The sequence below is a fragment of the Gambusia affinis genome, linkage group LG11 (assembly GCF_019740435.1).
Source record: "Gambusia affinis linkage group LG11, SWU_Gaff_1.0, whole genome shotgun sequence".
NCBI lineage: Eukaryota > Metazoa > Chordata > Actinopteri > Cyprinodontiformes > Poeciliidae > Gambusia > Gambusia affinis.
Window position 1 is genome coordinate 5,703,030 of NC_057878.1, and position 25,080 is coordinate 5,728,109.

A 25,080-nucleotide genomic window follows, 5' to 3' on the forward strand; every position below is an offset into this window, starting at 1 on the left:
TGGTGTTGAGGTCATTAAGTTCAGTGAAGACAATAAATCCTTTTTGTTGAATAATCAACCATTTAGTTTTTGAAGATTACATTTTTTATTTTATTTTTTCCCCCACCAACTCGCTGTCGGTGCGCCCAGGGCGGCCATCTTGTCTGAGAACCCTGTTTTACAGTTTCTACTTATCTGGACATTAAATCCAGGTCAACTCATGATGGAGCATCAGGGCCAGGTACAATTTTTTATGAGAATATAGTCGAAGTATTAGGAGTTTAAAGTTGTAATTTTATGAAAACTCCTAAAAAAAAAAAGTTAAATACAAAAAACCTAAAACGAGGAATGTTTAGCATCTTATGACTTTATACTTGGGTATGTTTTACAGATAATGCTCAATATTAAATCTTTCAGCACATCAGCATCAACTAATTATAGAAGTACTTTGCAACTAACATGCAGACATCCATCCATCCATCTTCTTCCACTTATCCGGGGTCGGGTCGCGGGGGTAGCAGCTTCAGAAGAGGCCCAGACTTCTCTCTCCCCAGCCACTTCTTCCAGCTCCTCCGGAGGAATCCCAAGGCGTTTCCAGGCCAGCCGAGCAACATAGTCCCTCCAGCGTGTCCTGGGTCTTCCTCTTCCCGGTGCGACGTGCCCGGAACACCTCACCAGGGAGGCGTCCAGGAAGGCATCCTGACCAGATGCCCGAGCCACCTCAACTGGCCCCTCTCGATGTGAAGGAGCAGCGGCTCTACTCTGAGTCCCTCCCAGATGACTGAGCTTCTCACCCTGTCTCTAAGGGAGAGCCCAGCCACCCTACAGAGAAAACCCATTTCGGCTGCTTGTATCCGTGATCTCGTTCTTTCGGTCATGACCCAAAGCTCATGAACATAGATGAGGGTGGGAACGTAGATCGACCGGTAAATTGAGAGCTTCGATTTTTGGCTCAGCTCTCTCTTCACCACGACAGACCGGTACAGCAGACGCTGCACCAATTCTTATTATTATGGAAATAAAAGCTGCTTTTTGAAAATATTCTCTGCCATTTTGTTTTTAGAAAAATTGAAAACAATTTTTTTACACAATTTAAAATTGTATCTGACATGAAAACGTCGTTTTCCTCAACATGTCTGGTCTCCTCTCGGTCAGATGAGGTCATCAGAGATCTGGCCGCTCCCTGAGGAGTTGAATACTATTAATAAGATGGATATCCTCTCCTCTTCTACTGTAATATTGTGAAATGAGAAAAAAAAAAATCACTTTTGCTGTTTTCGCTGCCAGCTGGAGTTTGAGAACAGCAGAGGAACTAAATGAAATGCAGTCGCTTCAGGGTGGCGAGCTTTTCTAAATTTCCAGCTGCAGCAGGAATTTGGCAAACTGTTGTTTTTTTTTTTTTTGTTTGTTTTTCTTTTCTCTGGTGGAGCTGTCTTGTTTTATCTAAAGCTGTCATCACAGCTGTATTTTCTCACTTGCTGCCAAAAAAGATCCTTTCCTATTGTCCAACACTTTTGCTTCTTGTCATTTAGAAACTTGAAATGTATAAAAATTATTCCTTTCCCTGTATTAGAAACACATCCTGGCTGTAAAAGGAACACAGTTAAAATCTGAAACACTTTATTTCAAACATAAAGTTTTAAATGTTATTTAGGAACAAGAATTAAAAAAATATATATTTAAGCTGCTAACAAAAAATTTAACTGCAATTGTTTTTGCCTGTTTTGAACCATTAAGGATCAACGTCTTCAAGTCTTTAGGAATTAGGCGACAAAGCGACTTTTCAGCTGAATTACAAGCAGAAGTAGGAGCTCAGCATGAGATCCGGCCTGGTCTTTGTAAAAATGCCGTCTGTGTTTTGTGATTTTGTTTTAATATTCCTGTTTTGCATCACTATTTATTTGACCCTTTGATCCCGGTTTCAGATTTTCAGTGATAAAAGCTCATTTCTTGGACTGGCAGATTTAAAGGACTAGATCTTGTGATGTTATATCACCACGCTGTTTCCCTTCAAAGGGAAGTCTATCATCCATTCAATAACGCTTTATTCGGTTTACGAGATCACAAAAAGAGCATTTTCAACACTTGTTAGTAGAGATGCGAGATGGCAGCCTGAGATCAGAATCCGTCTTTTTGGTGGGCTGAATAAAAATAAAATGTTCGTTGATGCATAAAGGAGGTTATTTTGTAAAATCTTTTTGTTGTTGTTTTGAGATTTACCATGTCTATTACAGAATCTACAACTTTCTTTTGTTTAGGTGTGGTTGGTCTTCAAAAAATATGGCATCATATTCCTGCCAAACACGCTGAGGAGTGTGTCGAACAATCACAACAGCACGCATTTATAACCTAAGAGAACGCATAGCTCTGATCGTGGCCATTTCCATTTGTACGCAGGTCCATGAACGCAGCACGAATAGTGGTGAAGCACGCTCTCTCGGTTTAGCAGGCGTCAGTTGTGGGCGCTAATTCTTGTGATTGACCTGATTGGCTGTCTTGGATTTGAGTTGAAATTCCAGCCAATCAGAAGAAGTTACCATCCCCACACTGACAAACACCCCATTAAGCAGAGAACGAGCACAACCTACTGGTGAGAGCGTCCAGATGGGTGGAGTTAGCGCCTTTTGCTACAAACCGTGCTGCGTTCATTCATCCACTAATAAAGGAAAATGCCTGTGATAAGAGCCATTCACACTCTGTTAATAAACACGCTGTTGTGATTGTTTCATTTACTCCTCTGGGCTTTTGGCAGTAATGAGACGCCATAAACCTACCTGAAACGGTAATGAGAAAATAAGAGCTCAAAGAAGAGTGAGGATTGGTGGTCAGGAACCAGCTAATAAGCGCACGTGCAGGTTTTTTGGTATTGGACAATTGGCGGACAGTCTGCCAGCAGTTCACCATGTTTTTGTGTTTAAAAAGAAATGTAAGAAGTTGCAAAAATTCAGAAGTGCATGAACAGGCATCGCAATTTAGAAATAATAACACGAGACCAAGTGGCTGGTGCAGGGACTGCACAGTTGATGGGCACTCCTTGTGCCCAGTTTAATGCATCAGTGACAAACAGCTTAATTTTTCTTCAATGTCACTGTTACGCTTGTATAAAAAAAAATCCTATTTAAAATAAACAATGTGTAGCCTAGTGGGGAGGCAAGTAAAGCCTGGAGGCCCGGCAGGCTTATGATGGGAAACCCTGGATCCATTCTACACTGTTTCTGGAAAAAATGAAAGAAAGATTTAGAAAACTTTACTCTGAATTTTACAAAATCTCTGCACATTTATTTAACGAAATTTGATGAACCATTAAAATTTAATCTACGGTTGGAAAGCGTTCTGCTTTGTTGCAGCTGACTTGTTTTGTTTATTTATTTTTTAAAGTAATTTTCACCCTCCCTAAACAATAACTCTGTGCTCTTGATTTTGGAGGAATAAAAGTACTCTAGTGCATTTTGGGACGGTTGTTTTAATATTTTAGAATTGGTAAAACGGTTTGAGATGTAGTGCACCTCTACAATCTAATTGAAATTCTCTGTTTTTATTTACTTGAGCAGATTTATGGTTTAGACTTTCATTTCCTGGTCGTCTACAGATTTAGTTTTTGAACTTTCATTGATTTTGACACCAGAAAGAACTCACGTGAATTATTAATCACTTTTCTTGCAGCTCTTGAGAACTTTATACTATGGTTAAAAACAAAAATGATGTTGAATTAACGTCTTTGACATGAAGTTGAATGCGCCTAATTAATGCTGGATTAATTAAAAATCTTAAAATTTCCCATTCACACCCAAAGTGTATTTATAACATTTCCAATTAATTTTTTTTTTCTGTAAGTCTGGACCGTCACATGCAAAGTAAGAATAACGGAAAACCTGCTATGATGCTAAAGCGGCTTTGAAGATGTTTTTGATCATGGATGGTGAAAGTGTGCCTGCATAAAGTGGCAGATGGCCTATTTAAAACACAGATTTTGAAGAAACCATTAACTGAAAAGTCAATTCATTGGCTCATTAGAGGGTTTTACTGTATTGAATATGGTAGCATAAGTTATGTTGTGACTGCAAAAAGACAACTGAGCAGACCTGGTTATGTTTAACAAGAATTAGGCTCTAGAGTTGAACTGTTCATATAGGATTAAGATTTTACCAAGTTAACATTTGCATTCACTAATAAATATTTAACAAATGTGTCATTCCTCTGAGGTTCTGTTGAGTTCTCCTGCTATGTGTGTGTGTGTGTGGTAGATCTGTTTTCCAGTGTCATCTGGTCTTTTGAAGCTGCTGTGCAATCATTCAAACAGTGGTCTGTGTGTGTGGATGTGTGTGTGTGTGTGTGTGTGTGTGTGTGTGTGTGTGTGTGTGTGTGTGTGTGGGAGGAAGCCCCCTCCAGATTTCTGAAAGTAATTGCAAATTTTGAAAGGCGTAACAGTGTAGAACAAAATGTAATGAGTCACTGCTCCGAGTGAAATTGCTTTCCAACCTCGGGCCACAAAAACACTAAAGGATCAGCTCTGCATGCGTAGCAGTTTGATATTTGGCTAAAATAACAGCTCAATGCATATATCAGTGTGGGTGGAGCTTGTTGAGTAAAACGACTTAATAGCTTGATTGGGACATGCCCAACAATCGATACGGTCCTTGACGTTGCACACCTGCAAAAAAATTAAGCGTACGAGGGCAATGATGGATTAAGTATTTATTTCCTCTACATTAAGCAGGGAGGCATTGTTTGTCTATATGCTGGTTTGGTTTATCAGGCTGCCTTGTGTTAGTGAGGAAGGTGTGAAACATCACTTGTGTCCATGTGGGGTGGTGCCTTCCTCATGCTCCCATTTATCATCTCTACGGACTACAGACCCTTTAAAAGCCAGTGAAGAAAAAGAACCGACTGAGTTGCAAGAGAGCACCACGCTAGCTTCTTGGTGAAAAGACATAGTTAAAATAATACAGTGAAAACCAGGGAAATGGGTTGTGGTGTTTCATTGCTCGTGAAGAAGCGAGCTATGGCTAACTTGTAGCATGTGCTGTCCTTTGCGTCTTGATTAGAGATGCTCAGAGGAATCAGCTGGTGCCTTTAATCGACCGATCACTCAAATTTAAAAAACATTAAATCCCTTTAGATTAGCAAAAGCGCCAGATGTTAATTCTACTGTATCATACTTATATCAACAATCTTCATTGTAGATGCTGTTACTGAATGAAGTTACTGAATACTATTTTCAGTATTGGTGATGCTTTCAGAAATGAAGTCAAGGGTAGCAGAATCAACAGTGGCTCTTGGCAGTGGCGGAGCTAGACTTTTATTTCTGGGGGGGCCAATGGGGGGCCAGGGCTATCTGTAAGGGGTCCACTGACTATGACAATGACAATACAGTAAAAGTACTTTCATTCACATACTATATATAAATAAAGACTCATGAAATGAGATTTGCTCATGTAATTTGCAGTTTATTATCAATGCATGCCACACAAAGCATAAGTGGACATTAACCTCTAAATGACACCATTGTAACAAGACAAGACTTACAATGAGAATGCAGTGTCACACAGTTCACAATTACAATATCTCAAAAAAGAAGGTTGTATGTTATGGAAACTGTTATTTAATAGATGCTACATGTGCATTTTATTTTCGAACTTAATGCAGCTATGACCAAATGTACTGACTCCTAAACTATCATTGGTACAAGTACCAGTCGGTGAAGACCCAAATCATGACGAGAAACACAAGACTTCTTCATGCACTCATAAAAGTAAAATCCTTCGGTTGTTGTGAGATGAAGCAAAATATGTTACAAAGTCATCCATGTTGAGGCCCTGCCTCCTTGACTCTATGCTAAGTGTTCCAATGTGACTTAGCCTGGCATCACCAAGAATAGTCTTTGTACCAGGAGCTGTGAAAAGTTCTCTTTCTTGTTCCATGCTGAGTTCTGGGGAAGTTTGTCAAACTTGGCTGAACAGGGCCCTGTTCTTTTGACTTTGAAATATCTGGAATACAAACACAATGGTTATGTACACATAATTTACATGATCATTATGTCATGTAAATTGTGCAGCTACTAAGCAGGTCTTAGTGTAAGTAAATTACCACTGGGTCCTTTTGGAAAAGCAAAAGGAGTGCTGGACACTGCTGAGAAGAGATCAGTGGTATCTCCTGCAATTGCCCCTTCTGGCTCATCATCATCCTGGTCAGGCGCAGAGCTTTCTGTGTTTTCAGACTCCTCCTTTGATGGAACTACGTTGTAAAAACAGTACATTAACATAATTGAACCAACAATTAAAGAAACACATTAGCAGAAGCCAGCAAGTAAAAATAACCTAAAACGGGGCAGGAATTTGACTGTTTCTGTAGATACTCTGACCTGGTGATGGTGGATTGGTGTTTGCCAGACTTTCTTTCTCGTGACTGTTCTCAGGACATGAGCTACCAGGACTGCTGATGTCAGAGCTGAACCCTGTTTGATCTGTGCCTGATTTGCTTCTTTTTATAAAGAAGCTGTCTATCCTGCCTCCCTGTCTTTTCATTCTCAACTGACCCTAGGAAAAAAAACAAGCCAGTCATGTTATGCCAAGTATCACTTCCTATTACTTAGTGTTAATAGATCCCCACTTCCAGTGTGTAGGTCAGGGGAAACAGACTGTGGCTGTATGTTCAGCATTCAAACTTCTCAGCTACTGGACCGACTAACCTGTTTTTGTTCATGATCATTATCGACTTTATTTATAAAGCACTTTAACAGCAGCCAGAGCTGAAATAAAGTGCTAAACATCAGCGATAAGATAAAAGAAAACATAAAAGAAAATGACAAAGCTAAACACATAAGAATTTAAATAAATTAAACATTTCATGGAAAACATAATAAAGCAAAAAGAGTAACAGATTAAATTGTCACAAGTTCATGCCCTTTCCTAGGGGAAACGGAACCTCTAACAAAGTGTTGCTGCTTTCATAGAAAATGTTTAGAAAAGAATTAGTAAAAATAGCAAATGTCAGTGGGGAACTTGTGTGGAGTTTTTTCACTCATTTTATAGTACAAGCTGGCTCCATTAGCATTACCTTTCACAGGTAAGAAAGAAAGAACACAATTTTATGAACAGAATTTCTTGACTTTGTGGCCAAACGACAGCTTCTGAGCCAATAAATATTTCCCATGTAATTATATTGGCCAGAAGTAACTACTCTGATTTTTATTTTCTTAGTATAGCTAACATTTTTCATTCTGTATAGTTTTATTTAATGCGAGAGCTAATAAGAAATCGCTGTTAGAAAGAAAGAGCATTACAGACCAGAGGATTTTGGCAGGTCATATAATCAGGAATGTCGTGATCCATTCTGTCTGATAACACATGCACCACGTTGGATACTTTTTTTTTTACTTCCCGTATTTATCCTCCCGACATTGTTCAGGCAGACGTGAGTGGTAAACACACTGAAACACGTCAGCGTCTTTACAATACTTTTTGCTTCTGCGCATTACGAGTCTGACTGGCAGACGTGACGTATCATAGGAACTGGCCGACTCGCTCACTAAGTCGGGCGCTCACGTATGTCTATAGCTGTAGCATTGTTAGCTTGATGCTCGCAACTTATAGTAGTAACTCAACTACCAGAAACTATTTCCTGGCTGAGCACAAAATGTTTTTAACGGGGTTTTTTTATTGGTAGTAGTAAACCATTGTAAAACTTACCTTTGAAGTCAGATTATCCGTCTTGGAGTCAAATCGACTGTATTCCTCTTAGCTGTACAATATTTCTCTATCGTCTCTTGCGGTTCTCCTTCTCTTCTTCTGTTGGGTCAACTCTGTTGTGTCCAAATGGTGTATCACAATAAACGTAAATGGTGCATATCGCCCCCTGCTGCTTTTGAGCAGTCACAACAGTCACAAGTGTCACAACCCATTGTGGTACATAGTGCTACCTACTGTGAAGGAATGACTGGGTGTCGTGACATGTCGATCATTTGGGGGGGCCGCTGGGGGGCCCAATCAGATGGCTGGGGGGGCACTGGCCCCCCCGGCCCCCCCTCTAGCTCCGCCTCTGGCTCTTGGAAACGGTATTTCCTACTAGTGGGAACTGATTGTGGTTCATAGTGGCTCTAAATGACGTTACACATCCTAACTGCTAGCATAAAATTTTCGAAACACTTGTTTAAAATAGATACCTTGAACTTTCGTCTGTGTCAAATGACATAGACTATTGTTTGCATTATTAGCAATCCCAATTTTGTTTAATCTATGAAGTCCACTACCAGTTGTGATCTTCTATCATCTCTACAGCCTACCTTCCCTTTTTATATTGATTTTGTGGCATCTTCCCAACTTAATTTGAGAGCTGATGTACAGCATCTTCAAGCTGTCTTTAACTTTTTATGCTCTGAGGAAGGATGAACTTTGACCTTCCAAAATAGTCAGAGGTTTAAAATTGTTTAGCCGTAGCACAATGCTGTGTGTATAAAGCCGAGTTCTGCTGCTTTATACATGCTTCCATGTTGTGGAAGCATGTAATCAAAAGGACAAATTCTTGGTGCTAACCTTTGAGGTTGTTGAAATAAAAGCTACAGAAGCTCTTAATTTAGATACATTTTGGGATTTAGTGCTCGTTTACGAGAAATTTTTTTTAAAAATGCTCGGTTGCTTGTTTTTTATATATATTTTTTTTTTAGGGAAGTTGGTGACATTTTTTCACATTATGTCTCCGAAAATATGATAATTCAACACCAAAGGTGCCCCAGTTGTTGCCCGTATTAATCCAAGCAATCAACAATCTCAGGACTGATTCCTGATTGCAATCCTGGAGACGGTAACAGTAATGCTGCTGAGTGGTTGGTTGAGATGTATAGGACGTCAGAGCTATGGGTTGTTCGTTTTGGTGAATGTATACATTAAACACAACATCAACATTGTTTTTTTTCTGATTTTTTTTAAGTTCAGCTTTCTTGCTAATTGTTTTGGTACGTAAAAACATCTTTTGAAAATCATTCATGAATTTTAAAATTAAGCTAAATGACATTTGGTCAATTGACTTAAAACCTGAAGGTAAACGTTTAGCTCTTGAACTGGACGGGGGACTTTGATGTTTCTTCACCTCTGTTTGTATCATAACACTAAGAGCAAATACTGTTCACCCTGCCGCGGTCTTAAGAGACTGGGACATTTTTTTTACCCTTTGCCTGGTCTGGCAGGGTCTCACTGATCCCACATGCGGTTTTACGAGGGTTTTTGTGTGTATGTGTTGTTTTGGGAACTGACTGTCTGAGGGAGCAACCCTGTCCCCTTGTCCCCTGTCTGACCATGTCATCTGCTGTGCTAAGTAAGGTTAATAAAGGTGACTATTTATTGTCTCTGAAGGTATACAAATGATAATATCCAACGCTTTCTTTTGTAGCCAGAAAACTCATTAACATGCAAGCAACACATTTCTCCGTGTTGATCACCGCTCGGTTATTTATTTTCTGAAAGCAAAAATTATGTATGAACTCTTTTGCACATTTTGATTAAATAACTTCCACTGTAATTCAGCGATCTGGTTGAAAGGAGGGTTTGTTTGAAGCTTTGTGTTTGCAGAAGCAAATGTGCACAAGGATTTTACGTTGGCATCATGTAAAATAGGAGCTGCATGTTGGATGTCTTGAGTTTTCTCTGGAATCAAGATGCTTATCAATTCTGCGACTAAACTGGCTGGATTCAGGTTTGTGTGTTGCTATGGTGACATGCATGCTTTCTATTGCTGTAATCCGCTAAACCTTATTTCCTCAACTTATAAAAACAACAAAGGACTTTCTCATGGATACACCACCAGACAGGCAACTGCTGCTGCTGCTGCTGCTGCTGCTTGTCCGTTGTCATGGAAAGGGACGAGCAGCAGGTTACATGATGCCACCGGACACTAAACAGAAATGAGACACAGGAGGTTTGATGGGATGGGGAAGTGATTTTTGCCAGGCTGACCAGACTGGACTGACTAATCAGGAGCTCTGCTGGCTTCATGGTAAATTTTTGTACAGTGCTTTGAAACGGCACCCAACCTTTGAGCTTCTTAACACACTTTTGTGTAGTTGGAAAGTAAAAATATTCACTTTATTTATTAACAAAATTTTGAATAGTGAGTCATACACACCTGCCCCTAAACAATACTTTGTAGAAGCATCTTTCTTTCTAATTCCAGCTGCAAGTCTTTTGGGTTATGTCTCTAGTAGCTTTGTCAAATTTTGGCCTATTGAGTGTTTGTGAGCAGTGATTTTTAAGTCCTGCCACATATTTGCTAGAGATGCACTGATCCACTTATTTCACTTCCAATACAGATATCTGAGCTTTAGTATTGGCCGATACCGATCCGATCCAAAAATCAGAGCTGAATTGACTTAAAATGTTTCTTATAAAAAAAAACAAAAACAAACCACAAACATGTGAAAACAACCCAAATTTAATTTGTTCTGTCGGTTCATTAAGGAGTATAACAGCCAATGTCAAATAATAATAATAAAGACAAACAATTCATCACTGTTTTTCTCTATCGGTTGACTACCTGGGTCAAACGTGTGCAAACAAACTGTGGCGTGTCTTCTTTGAAATGGTTCAGAAAGCGCAGTTAGCATCTCTAACCATAATATAAAGTAAATAATAAAGCATGACATCCTGCAAAAAACAAATCATAGAATTAGACTGAATAGATGTGCTCTTACGGCTCAGGAATATTGTCACAGATACCCAATCTAGATTTTATTTTTTGTTTTTCCAATATCGATACCGGTATGGATATTAGTATCAGATCAGTGTATTAGTGCAGCACTGCTTTTGTGTTTGCCTAATAGACTAGTTTTTCTGCCTGTTCTTACCAAGTTAGAGTTTAAAACTGGTAGCATTAGCTGAACAGTTTCGGTGGCGTTGAGTGTCTCTGTAATTGCAGAACTGCCGCTGGAAGAAGTTCAACAGTTTGCTAGGTTAGCTCAGGTGTGTTAAACTGTGACAAAGTTCGAGAGGTATGAATTATTCAACATGCTGCCGTACGTGCATCAGCGTCAACACCTATGGTGGCAGAACACACTTTTTATTTCGAATGCTTCCTAAAAATCCCCCACATGCAGAAGAGGTCAGCTTTCACGCCTCAATGAACCTACACAGATGGTCGCAATTCAGATCTAGGCATCTAAATGCGTCTTGCCTACAGCTCTCTTCCCCCAAGGGCAGAGAGGATTTTCGTTCGGAGGAAAAGGAAACCTCCTCGGTTCTAGAGACAATTACACAGCCGCAGTAACTGTCACAATGTTGGCAAAATAACTCAATCAAAGAACCTGAACTAAAGGAGGAATGCTTTCATGCGCACTCTCATCACAGATGCGCAGCGGTTCGACACGGTGCTGTTTACTGGAAGCACACTCGCAAATCCATCCATTCAATCACACGAGCATGCAGTAACTGCCATCTTGATGCTACAAAATCTGTTTTCCATCAATTAACGTCAGGCGCGCCGAGTGGCAGCATGAATATTTATGAGGCGTTTCCAGGGCGATGTTGCGTAACTTTGAAGCTGTTTATTTTAGACACAGTTGGCCCAACATTGTAAAAAAAAAAAAAAAAACCTGATGTTCTCCGTGTTGTGTGTCATTAGCGTAAAAGCTTTGTTTTTTTTCTGACACATTTTTTTTCGTTTAGCTTTCTTCAGCTGTCAGTTTACTTGTTTTCTATCGATGTTTATCAGGGATGTAAAACTTTTATTTTTATATCAAGATCAAAATTATGTCAGACTGTATTTATACACCCCATTAACAAACTGTTACAAAATATTTGTTATGACTGTCTGCATTCGGTAAGTACGTTTTTGGAAATAAATAATATTCATAATGTTTTTACATCAAACAGCCCCTCCAGGATTTAAGTACAAAAAAAATTATTCCAATCAAAATTTGTGAAGCAAATTTTTAGGAACATTTGCAAGGAAATTTTGCAGTATTTCCACCTGAGCGTGATGTTAAATGTGACTTTTTCTTACTCGATGTATCAATCGCGGACCAACTTCACTTCAAGTAAGGCTGAGGCCATAGTGTCGTAAAAGAAGTGCTGCCACCTGCAGGTGGGAAGTAGCAGTCGCTTACACACAATGTTTTTGATCATTTTTATATAAAATTAGAAAAAAAAACAACCTCACAATTATGCTTTAGCGTGGGAAATGTGGTGATATGTTGATTTTGTGTGAATTTTTGTGAACACAAGATTACAAAAAACTGGAGGGACTGATGTAAATTAGGCTGCATTCATATAAGCCCTGTTTAGTCCGCTTTAAACAAACGACAGTCTGTTTGCCTAGAAAGTCTGGTTGGTTTGAGGTTTGAACACAATCCAATTCTGCTGTGGATCAAAAATTTAACTCTGGTACGTCTATAAACTGAGGTCTTGGTTTGGTTGGAGTGGCCTCTGGTATGGTTTGAATGCGTGTAGACACAAGCGGACCGGAGACTGCTCAAAGAGCGGAACGCATTCTGCGTGGATAAAACCAAAACAAACGTGTGGGTTTAGCACCAGTGGGAGAAACGACTCATGGTCTTTTACCAAAGACAAAAGAGAAGTCCTGCAACCGCTAAAGTCTGACACCACTCCATTTTTGTTTACATTTTGTCGAGAGGAAGTAGCGCTTATGTCTTCTTCTGAGGATATTGTGTTGTTTCCTTCAGTGGTTCTTAGTGCAGCTCCATCCGCAGGCGAGGGGGTGAACAGCTTTCCCAAAAGGTTTGGTTCGTTTGACACACAGAGAACCGCAGCAGCTGAAGATGTAACAAATGATGCCATTTTGGTCTCCAATCCAACCGAATCTACCAGACTGTTCTAGTCTAGAGAACCACTTTAAAATCTGTTGCAGGTCGGATTTAGCCACCATGGTTGGGTTTGACACATGTGGTCAACATCCACCCATTCATCCCTGGCAGAGTTGGGAGTTTTGGTTAACCCAGTCTTCCCACAGCGATGCACACTCACCTCTTTTCCTCATAGGACAGTCCACACACATTTTTACAACCTCACTTTGCTACTCCAACCCTTTTCTCCCCAGATTTCTTTTTAAACTATATTTCCAATTCTACTTTTACTGAGACAGATTGTTTTACTGCACTGGTACCTAGACTGACGTGTGCACAGTGCATCCTGTGCTTAATGTCAAACCAGTACAGACACTGAAAGCCTCTAGACACCCGTAGGTTTTCACACTCTGGGTTTCCTTGGTGTATATATATTTTCAGCATTCTGCATGTTTATTCAAATGATTTTTGATTTTTACGGAAACACTTTCACGCTGTGACCATGAGCGAAGCCAGCACATGGAAACGCAGTCGGGTGTTGTTAGTTTTCTCTGTTCCAGTGCTCTGACATCACTGCTGGTTTTACAGTTTTAAATAACAGACGGCTATTCAGTGGAGATGACCGACATTAGAAATGTTAATTCATGGCGACGCTCTCTACTCTTCTTCCTGATTAGCTACAATTTTGTTCAGAAACTTATTATGGATGAACTTTGAATGCCCAGTGAAGACTAAGTCTTGGTGTTCGTCTGTGTTTATAGAGGAGGGAAACACATTATTTCTATTTTTTAAAAACAAGAAGACAAACCAACAGTCCCTACTTATCTGAATCACAGCTTTTGCCTCAGCAGAAATCTCATCATGCTTTAGTCTCTTGTTGTTGTGGCTTCATTGTACCTGTGCCATTGAGTTTTGCTTACATTTTTAGCAGAGTTTGGGATCAAAAAAAAAAAAAAAACACACACAAAAAAAAAAAACAAAGCTCCCCGGACGTTGCCACAGCAACGCTGTCAAGACAGACACGTTTCTGTCTCGGAGTGAACGCTTGGTCTCCCCAATCACTCTGCCTGAGTGCAAGGCTACAAGCTCTCCCCTCTGCCGCAGCGTCTCTTTGAAACGTCCAGCGAGTGCCCTGATTGATGTGAACATGAAGGCATCATTAGGTCTGAGCGTCTACAGCTGCAGCCTCGTATCAAACAGGAATCTGTTTCACCTTGTTTCATACAAGCGGCGTGTACGCCACAGCTTTCCTTACTGCATGCGGCTGGTTATCGCTCCGTGAGCCCCTCAGCCCCCATTTTTAAAATTTTCTTTTTCTAGATTTAACCAATTTTACACAGAATCAAATTTCATAATTTCTTGATTCTGCTTATTCATTTTATATCCGGGGTAAGTTCTTAATCATGCACATTTGTTCGTCATGATGCAGCACTAAGAGCTTATTTCTGAGAGAAGAAGAGGGATGACTTTTACCATCGTTGGAAAGTGGCAACACGAGTGAATATAATAACATCTTACTTTCTAACTTAAACAGAATGGGACTAAAGCTGCTTTCACACGGCAAGGTGAACTCGACCCGAATCAGATTTTGTTTGTTTGTCTGCTTGCTTGCTAATGTCCGACTTTTTCCTCGGCACTCTGAAGTTCTCATCTCCGACTCGCATTTGCAGAAATCGTCAGGGTTTCCTCGTCCGCCTAGAGGTTGAACTTTGTCCAGCTCTTGTTGCGTTCCCAGCTGACTCCACACAGATCTCAGCAGGTCTTCAGTTCCTGCTCCATTTCCTTTGTGGGCCACTTAAAACATGAACTTACATGTTTGCTTTCGAGTGACAATCCTAAATGATTGTGACACCGCAGCTCCGGAGCATTTGTGTTTGCAAAACTATTTTGCACATGGATATAAATTTAGAACTAGGCTAATAGATTTCACTACTGTAATGTATGTATGTCATTGTAATGTAATGACATATGTAATATCAAGACCTAACTATAATCATATTTTATCTTTTCTTTAACAAACTAATGATTCTGGGCAGAACCTTTCTGATCCTGTGTTTCTGGTATGCCTATAAACCTGACGCACAAGAGGCATCCACAAATGACAATAGACCACAAATCCGCTTCTCTTGGGCCTCAGGGGTTTAATTTTTGCTCCCCCCCAAAAAAAAAAACAATCTAATAGGACGCTGGAAAAGATCACTGTTGTGCTAACAGGAGTTAGCAAAGCGAATCAAGTCTATAATGGCATGTCAATGCTAAACATGTAGCAGCTAGCACAGATGTTCCCAATGCTAACTTCAGCATCCATAGTCCACATTTCTAAAGAAGTTCTGTGAATCCTCAGTTGTTCCTGAAATACTTGAAAGTTGAATGAGTATAACAGCACTTTGTACCAACTAATGGCCAAGTAACCTGGATAACAGATTAGAGACAATAAATAGATTTGTTCGGTTTACATGTGCATTTATTCAGTAATTTAGCATCGAAAAAGGTTTTTGAATTGAAACTGTTGCTTATTTGGTCACTGTTCAGTTTTTGAATAGCGACTTGGAATGAGATTAATTGTGATGAATTAATGACGGACTCTGGGATTAACTCGATTAAAAAAGTTTGAGCTCCACCACCAGGAGGATGCAAACGCAACACAGCAGCTGAGCTGTGAACTTTCACGAAAAGGCACACGTTTGAATATTTTGACATTTTTCTTCCATCTTCCAACAAAACTCGACAGCGCAACGTTTTGGAATATTTCTAACAAAAACAAACAATAAAACAAACAAACAAAACAACAAACACAGTCCAGTCTCTCCATACATCGCAGCACAAAAAATTAAAAGAAAATAATTTTGGACATGCTTAGTTTGTTCCCAAACTTAGTAGAAATTTAGAGTCCCTTTCATTTGATGATTTCTGTTTGTGTTGGAATAAATAGCAGGAAGGAGACTCTCATAGCAGGAATAAGGAGGGTAAATGTTACAGACTTGCGCTGGGCAAATCTTGGTTCATTTTTAGATAAGAGTTTTCAATCATGAAAAGGAGCTTTCAGCTCAGATTTGTATCCAGAAAGGTGTTTATTTGAAACATTTAGCTCAGAAGCCACAGACTATTAACAGAAGTTTCACAGCTTTAAGAGCAGAGAGGAGGAACATGATAAATGACGTCTGAAGCTTCCCCCCCCCCGCCGATCTCCCAGCGTTTATCTGCAGCTGTGTGTTTAAGTCCAACAAACAGCTAAAAGAGATTCAGAGCCGCTCTTTCCTTGCGTGACCTTTAATAGAACCGCACAGCGCCGTCGTCCCGCTGACACCTTTGCCGTGTTTGTTTTTCATTACTGGAGTTACATCCTCACAGGACGGAGCAAAGTCAACAGCCCCGGGGCGCAGTTCCGCCACACGGAGGCGCAGCCGGGTGCCTCGCCGTCGTGTCGCCCCTTGTCTGGGTTTTATCTGGACTCGTCGTCTTTCCTGGAGCCGACGTGGATCAGTGAGGTTCGGTTTCCCAGGAGGTGATCGTTTTTGGGGCTTTTTTTTTTTCTCTTCATAATGATCTGAAGTAAACGTGGGGGAATTTCATTCTGCTTCCCTGCTGCAGTCGATTGGTTCATTGAGCTTCTCAACAATGGAAAATGGCAAATAGAAAGTTCTTTATTAAATGTTTATCTCCAGATGCGTACTTCTTAAAGGCGGTGCACAAAGTGTTTGTTTGTAGAGAACGCAGACAGAGTAATTTCCCACAGGGCCTGAGATTGTACTGAGAAATGAACATGGAAGCTTTGGTTCTCGATCCGATATTAATATTTGTATTTTTCACAATATTGAAAAAGATTCTGGATCGGGTATTGATGCCCAATCCATAAGAGCAGATCTAGTTTGTCTAATTCTACGCTTTTTGCTTTGAGCCGTCATGCTACATTATTTGTTTTACATTATATTTATAATTACGATCGTGAAGTCACATTTGATTGACACTGCGCTTGTTACCTAGCAACTCCAGCTGAGCTCCAGCACATTTGGTCAGCTGGTTTTACTGCTGTCTGCTCTGTACAATGGCTGCTGAAAAAGGCAAGTTTTTTTTGTTGTTGACTTGCCATCCAGAAACCACTTACTGCATTCTCGTTGGTTGCGCAGAAGGCTCCACTTCTGCTTTTCTAAGATGTACAATTGCCAAACCCATCGAGTGACAGTTAGGACTTACCTTCCTGTTTTTCCTTTCCCCACACAGGGAGGAGGAGGAGAGCCTACGCAACAAGATTCGTGCCGACCACGAACGAGCGCTACAGGAGGCGAAGGAGAAGCTGCGCAAGTCTCGCAAGGAGCTGAAAGCAGAGATCCAGACGGAAAAGGCCAAAGTCATCGAGGACCTGAAGAAGAAGGAGGCGGGGCCCAAACCCTTACCGCCCGTCCCCATGCCCAAGGTCGTCGGGGTTAGCGACGGGGAGCCGCCCGAGGTGGACGCCAAGGAAAAGCGGGATAAGATCAGAGAGGTAAGAATGTCTTTGTTGGAGTTTGTGGTAATGTGTTAAAGCGACAACCTTCAGCGTTTTAGTTGGCAGACAGAAGCTTTGGTAGTGAAAAATTGTCGGATGATTATTGTGTTTTAGATTTTCTACCCAAAAACCAAAAAGTGTTGTTGGCATTTGTGTTCAGTCTTCCTGGGTCAATACTTTGTCTTTCTGTCAGACTAAATGGAGAATAGTTGTGTCATCAACATCAGTTTTCAGCAGAACTACATCGTTCCTTTATAACTCTGCCTGTGTCCTGCAGGGTGAACCACTGCACTAGTTTTAAGTCATTCAAAGCGTCTAAGATATTTTGTCTTATTTCAAGTGTTTAAACGTATTTTTGCACTAGAAACTAGACTGAAAATCCTTAGTAAGATTGTGTGTTTTGCAGTATATTCTGGAAAATACAGTAGTCAGAAAAATACAGTTGTACTCTGACTGGGGGAACCTGTTCCACGTTTGCTATGTCATCCAACTTGTGTCAACATCGGGATAAGTTTGCCTACTTGCACTTTTATAAAAACTAAAATGTTTCCATTTATTTCTCTCACATGAATAATAATAAAAAAAAAAAAATCTGATCGTATCATTTTTAAATCCTCACATCCTCTCTCCCACTGAATCTCCACTCTGGGATTGACGGGCATCTAATGAACGTTGCTTTCAGAGTCGTGCGGCGCGGTTCATCCCCAAACCTACGACTCACAGAGCCAGAGTGCATCGACTGTACGTCACATGGTTGAATTCCCCTCCGTCGCCTGCTGCCCTGTCTCCGAGCCAGATCCTGCTGAAGGCCGCAGCGGGCCAGACAGACAGTGCATGTGCAGAATGCAGATGGTGCTATCTGGTGCTGCTCTCTTTATAGACGCGATGCCAGCCCCAGTGTATCTCTCTCCTCTCTCTCTCTCTGTGCAAGTTTCCTCGCATAATTGCCTCGTGTCTTGTCTCATGAAACGGCACTCGGAGTCGGAACGCTCGCTGTGCCGAGGAGCGGGCCCCTCTCCTCTCCAGAAACTGCCTTTGTCTCTAAAAGCCTCTTTTGTTCCCTTTCATAATTGCCATGCAGAGAGAATGCCGTACACCCCCAAATGAGAAAGAATGAGGCAGCTGTATGGGCAACAGCACAGCAGAATCATTCCCCCCTTCCTCCCTACCATCCTTTCCCGATTGCCTGCCAAATCCAAGGTGAAAACCTCATAACGCGCAGCAGAAGAGTCTGTGTGAGTGGAATATGGGAGCCTTTCCTGTTTCCTGTCCGGGTTGCAGGCTGCTGTTTGGCTCGCATGTTGATCAAGTTGATCCAGCATCGATAAGCTTGTCAGCGTTCCATCCAGATAGAAAGCAGTAAATCACTTCCACGGAGCGGAACCTTCCTTTTTTAGTTATGTGCATAGATGTTTTCAATGCACATACTGGCATTTCATAGCACAATCGGGTAGGGGTGCACTGATTTTTCAGCTGACCCAATTTATCGGCACCGATATGAAGCCGATATTATTCAACGATCTTATCTTCCTTAACAAATGTCTAAAAATCAACCACTGTTGTCTTTTGCTCTACAAAGGTTTTAATTACACATAATTTTGTCATCAGTACTGATATATTTGAGTGAGATAATCCTGCCTATTGGTGATGTATGATTTTTTTTTTTCATAAATAAACATTTGATAATATTGTTGGCTGTCGGAATAAGATTTCCAGCGAATCAACGAGTAAATTACAATGTCAATGAGATCTGTTGCAGTAGCTACTCAAGCTAGTAAATTACATAAATGAAAGAGAAAATGCTAAATAACACAATTCAGTTTTTTTGTATTAAGATTTTAAGGCTTAAATACAAAAAGTTTAAAACACCACTTTCAATCTCCAATTGTGAAAAAATAAAAAATAAGAGAAATAAAACACGTTGACTCGATCTTTTAAAAAATTAAAAAGCAAAACTTAATTGAGCCATTAGCCAACACTTCCTTTTATGTTACCATTCACTTTTAGTCTCTTCAAAGTGTGAAATATCTTATTATTCTCCACATCGACCAGCAGGTACATGTAACATTAGCCAGAAATGATTTCCTTTTTCCATGTATAACCTGTCAGATTGTGTGCTAACAGTCACAGATAAAAGCTAGTTATTTACAAAGGGAACATAAACGTCACCTGTTGGCGGTCATGAACAAACCCGGTGCATGTAGTGGATGTTTCCATCGAGGAACTCTTTGTTTGGCTCTTTAAATATGTAATGACGTCATAAACAATGGAAGTTTATGATGGAATACGTAATAGTATTTTAGACACAAGATGTCATTGGTTATACCTCAGTGGTATATATTAGTTAGGTTTTGGTCATTAATAACATTATTTAGATTCTATCAGTGCTTTGCTTGGTGATGGGCTCTATTTTAGCCATTGCTAATGCTCACTATAAAGGGTAATGTCTTGTCTAACTGGTTGTGCACCACATGGGAGATTAGTCACATCCTCCTGACTACTCCTGCTGCTTATTCTTGACCCTTTTTGCTTCAGAATTTTGCTTGTATGCCTTTCAAAATGCACATTTCATTGACCGTTCAGGAGAGAGGGGGGGGAAAAAATCCTCTTTTTTTTATTTTTAGAGAGTCAAAGTCTGCTTTCTTGTGTTTTGTTTCCAGTGTGACTGAGAGGTTTCTGCCTAAGAATAAAGAAAGCCTGTTTGGATGGGGGTGGGGGGTAATTGTTGACGTAATTGTTGACGTTATCAGCTCTATTAACCTGTCGCATTATGAAGTATTGTTGGCTCAGAGCTTTAAAAAAAAATTGGTGAATTTGCATCTTGCTGTTACATTTTAGCTTGATTGAGAATTTCTAAAATGAGATTTTATTTGAAAATGTACACTGGATAACAAATGTGAACAGGCATAACATTATGACCACTAACAGGTTGAGTGAATAACTTTGATTCTTTATTTGCCATCAGCTGCAATTGTGGACTTTTGACAGTATGTGGTTGTTTGACCAGAACCAGATACCATTGGAGTGGTAAAGGACTCGACTCTATGAACACAATGACAATTGAGTTTGTTTTGTGGCTCTATGTCCTTTTGATTCACAATGCTGCTTTGGGAACATCATGTTTTGTGCTTTTCTGCCACATGACAACTATTTCAAAAGCGTTTTCCTCTGAACATTTTCTAAAATCCCACTAAATGTTGCGAAAAGCAGCCCAAAGTTTAACAGCCTGCCCAAAGCTGTTTTGCTTTTCCAGCCAAATGTGTTCAAAAGCAGCTCAATCTGGCAACACCGTTCACCACTGAAAGGGTTTGCAATTGGTGCGAGAATCAGAGCTGGTCTATTGAACAATCACTGCAAGAATACAAGATCTAGTTTCTAGTGCAAATATATTAGTTTTCTCTGTATTTCAAGAGTAGTAGCTTATAAGTAACCTTTGAGGAAGATGTAGGGGCTTGTTTTGAGTTTTTAAAAAAAATTATATTGATGAAAACGTTGTAGTTCTTTCACTTATAACAAGGCATTTTTCTCTTAGGAATTACTGACTTAAAACAAACTCCTTTATTTTGCTTAAAATTTACTTGTGAGTTAATTTTATCTTATTTAAGTCTGGGTAATAAATCAATAACGATATGTACTGTGGTACCCCACATGATAAATATCAATCGGTAATACATCTGATGGTATATTCAATAATTTCCTCGAACGCCAATCCAGAACCTCAAAGCATTCTGGGGGACGTAGGCAGAGGAGAAAGATTCGTGGCTCAGCCTCTCACAGCTAGCTAAATACGTGGAGTGGCATCAACTACCTCACTCACTCTTTGGTTACCTAGCAACAGCCAGTTTTCTCATAACTGCTCTTTTTCATTCATGCTTAAAAATGAAAAAGAGTGGCGTGGAGTGTCACTCTTTTTCGAGATGTTCTGTTGTCGTTTACAACAGAACATCTCGAGAAGAAAATGTGGATGAAACGGGAAAGTTCACACCACCGCTTTGACATTATGTCAGAAACTTAAAACAATCAATAATTATCTATCGACTCACGTGAAATCCTTATATCGTGATACGTTTTTCAACCATGTCTTCCAGACCAAGACTTATTTCAGTTGATATTTATAGTAGAAACTAGACCAGAAGACTTGGTAAAGTTTTGTGTTTTTGCGGCGATGGAACAAGGTCACCTTGTCTGATGAAGCTCCTTTTCGTTTCCTTCCCCTGGATGGTGAGCTGTGTGTATGAATTACCTGGGTTTCACATCTGATCGGCATGCACTGCAGGAACAAAATGAATCTGGTAGACATACCTAAGCACTATTAAAGGCCTGTTTGTTTCAAATGGACTATCACCTAATTTGCCAGAGTTGGCCATAAAGGCTAGCTTTCATCTGTAGTCCCTCAAAGTACAATCAATAGAAAAACACATCACAGTGCAATACAGCTGTACAAGATCCTTCCCAAACAAGAGAATAATAATAATAATAAATAAAAGTGTTTTGTTTTTCTTCTTAAACTAAAATGAGCATATCAAGTTACAAAATGAAAAACAATAAAAAGCCACATTGCAGAAAAGTTCACCACAATACAGACAACACACAGAAACGCCACAAAAGTAAGAATCACATTACTCGCTCTTGGCAGTACAATAAAGCACATTTGGCCTCCAAATGACCCCAGATCTCAATCCAGTGGCGCATCCGCTAATGTGCTGAGCAAACGAGCTGTATCCATGGAGACCACCCCCGAGCCCACATGTTAAAAGGACTCGGCCAAATGCAAGAAGGCTAAACACCCACCACATACCACCGCTCACCTTCAGGAAGCAGCTGGAGTCCGACCCTCTGTGGGGCCCCGGCAATCACCGTATAATGCCTGGTCGGTATCGTGGGAGACCAAACGGCTCCAACAGCTCCAGAAATATTGAAATGGTGCAAAAAAGAAGAAGAAAAAAAAGACTGTTTACAGCAGCAGTGATCTGATCATCCATCTATATACCTTTTGCTTTTATGGACAGCCTGCTAAAGGTTTTCATTTTTCTTCCATTTTGTGGTGATTGAGACTAATTTAGCTTCTGATTGTCACTGCCACTTTGCAGGCTGCTTGTATCGTAGTTATCTTGACAAAAACGCTTTATGGCAGCAGACTGTTTTTGTTTTTTTTGATTTGCCTCCCCCGGCTCTTTCGAACAGCTGTGTTGTGGCGAAGCCGTCAGATGGCAGAGCTCCCCAGCCTTGGGTTTCATCGGCCATTTTATTTTGCAGGTGTGCAGCAATCTGATTGGTTGGAAAACACAGATTGCAGGTGTGCTTTGTAAACGGCAACAATGGCCTTCTGAAAGCACAGCTTGCCTCAATGAATGTTTGCTTATTTTGTGTTTTTTAAGGAAGCGCCTTATCTACAAATAATTTGGAGTTGCGATCCATAATAAAATTTGTGAATACGTGATTGTGAAAGCCAAAATAAACCAAACATGTCTGCAATTTTTTCTATTTATTTCTTTTTGAAGGGGCAGTATTATATAACATCAACCTTTTTGAGCTTTACATTATGGCTGAAACGATTCCTCGAATGATTCGAGTACCTCGATTATTAATATTACTTGAGGAAAATTTATTTTAAAAAAAAATCTGTTTATTTTATTATTTACCGCACCGTATTCCGGGCGTGACATTATTTGCGTTGCGCGGCGCTCTGACTTCTGGCTGTGAGTTGACGAAAGCTGAGTGTTAGCAGCATAACACACAGACGCACGCACGCCCACACACACACACACACACACACACACACACACACAAGGTTTGTTCATTTGTCTTTCCACCCCAGACTTACGCTTTGTCCCCTGGTCTGTTTCCTTCCCTCCATCCCCATCTTACGTTCGTTCGTGCCTCCACTCCCTTTCCCACCAGGTAACATTTCTCCTATTCTCAAGCCCAGAGCTCGACAGGTATGGAGTAAGGTGAGAATTCATCTATTAAACTCCCCAAAGATGACTCCATAATCAAAATGCTGGAGTATGGTCCTTTTTATAAGCGTATTTGTGAGCCTGCCTCTTTATTTCTTCTGAATAAATTTTAAGCGTAGCACTCCACACTAACCCATCTGAACCTGACTTGGCCAACTCGATTAGTAATTTATGAACGGTCAGAGGCAGCTTGGAGAGGGACTCGACTGTGCTGTTATATGGCAGAGCTGTTTTATGAGAAACCCTATATAGGCATAAAAAGATGTGATATGAACAATTCCTTAGAGGAACACTTTCGATCAAGGCTTCTCTTCAATCCGCAGTGCCTTATTTTTTTGTGTTTTTTGCTTTTGGAAGTGCCAAATCCTGATTAAATATAATTTAGCAAATAAAGAAGTCTTCCCAACATAAATTTTAAATGGAGCCTTTTCACCTTTATGGACACACTCTGATTAAGTCTGTCTTAGTGAAGTTATTCAGCCTTCCCAAAATTGCCGGGTGTTTATGGCTAATTGCAGTGCATAATCGCTGCAAAGGGAAGAGGAAAGGAGGGGAGAAAAAAAAGTCTATAAATGATCCCGGTTGGCTCATCAGGAGGGGGCCGCTCTGTTGGAGCTCCCTGGAGCTTGCCTGTCGATTTGGCTCACCGTTTGCTCATCTGTGACTTCAGAGTGAGAAAGGCAGAGATTTACAGATTTGCGGCTGGCGCTGGAGCATCCGCCGCATCCCCGCAGAGCTATGGACTGTGGCTGCAAAGTCCAGATAAATCAATGGCCGAAGCGGCCCCATCTCTGCACAGCCTGAAAGGTACTATCCAGACGTGTCTGTGCATGCAGAGACCACAGTGGTTTCCAATAAAAGAATGAGATATCTGCAGGGAAAGATATCCATATCCTCTCCTTCAGCCCTCACATTGAGCAATCGTCAATCACTCCGTTTCCTTTCTGTTTGGGATTCGTAACAATGTTTGACCGACGGCCTTGAACATTACTCCACACTGGCTCTATTCGTGTGTGTGCAGCTATATTTTCATCCATCATTGTGTCTTTTATTCACTCTTCATTTACGCTTTCACATCACATTTAGCAATTTCCCTTCTAGTTGTGTGGGCTTTTTACTCTTCTCAGTCATAGATTCTCAGTTATTGCTGTGTGGCTCCTTAAAATGTACACTTTTATCGTTCATTGTTTTTCCAGGGGAATGTTGAAACGATCTCTTCTCATTTAGTCACTCCAAGGCTCTTTTACTTAGTTCATGGAGAACATTAAAGGTTTCATCTAGAGACATTCTGTTGTATGAGTCAGTTGTCACATAACCGAGGGATAACAAAATAATTGAAAGTAGGGATCCACAATACATCGGTATTGGCTAATGCTTCTTTTTTTTTTGTTTTTTTTTTACATATCTCTATTAGTCTGATAAATAAAACTAATATAACATTAACAATCAATATTTATTTCTGCTGTACAAATCGGGTGATGAACATAGTCATCAAAGGGCAAATTGGAGTAGAGATGATGCTACTTCCTGTCCTGTCTGAAGACGTTAGTCAAAGACCTGGGTGGCCAACTCCAGTATTAGAGATCCTGCACCTTATGGATGTATCCCTTCGCCAAAGTAGACTCAAAACCAACCTGGTCTTGATTAAGAGGACGACAATGGATGGTCAGATGAACAACAGTCAACATCAGAAAGCCTAAATGATAAAGTGGAGCAGTTTGACTCTAGGGTGTTTAGCCTTCTTTCATTTGGCTTCTGGTAAGTTGGGCTGCTCACAAATTAAGGAGGTGTATCCATAATAGGAATTGGCGTTTGTGGTGGATGGCTGCTTTTGGTTCCCAAAAATTCAGGTACAATATGACTAAAAGTAC

The 25,080-nt window shown here is 40.4% G+C and overlaps 1 protein-coding gene across 3 annotated transcripts in view; it reads left to right on the forward strand.

Annotated features, from left to right (window-relative positions):
- Window positions 1-25,080, forward strand: part of man1a2 (mannosidase, alpha, class 1A, member 2) — a 115,114-nt gene that overhangs the window by 11,412 nt on the left and 78,622 nt on the right. For all 3 annotated transcript variants that reach the window (XM_044131741.1, XM_044131742.1, XM_044131743.1), the window contains exon 3: window positions 16,988-17,249. In XM_044131741.1, coding sequence (XP_043987676.1) covers window positions 16,988-17,249 — 262 coding nt within the window. The remainder of the gene's footprint in view (window positions 1-16,987; window positions 17,250-25,080) is intronic.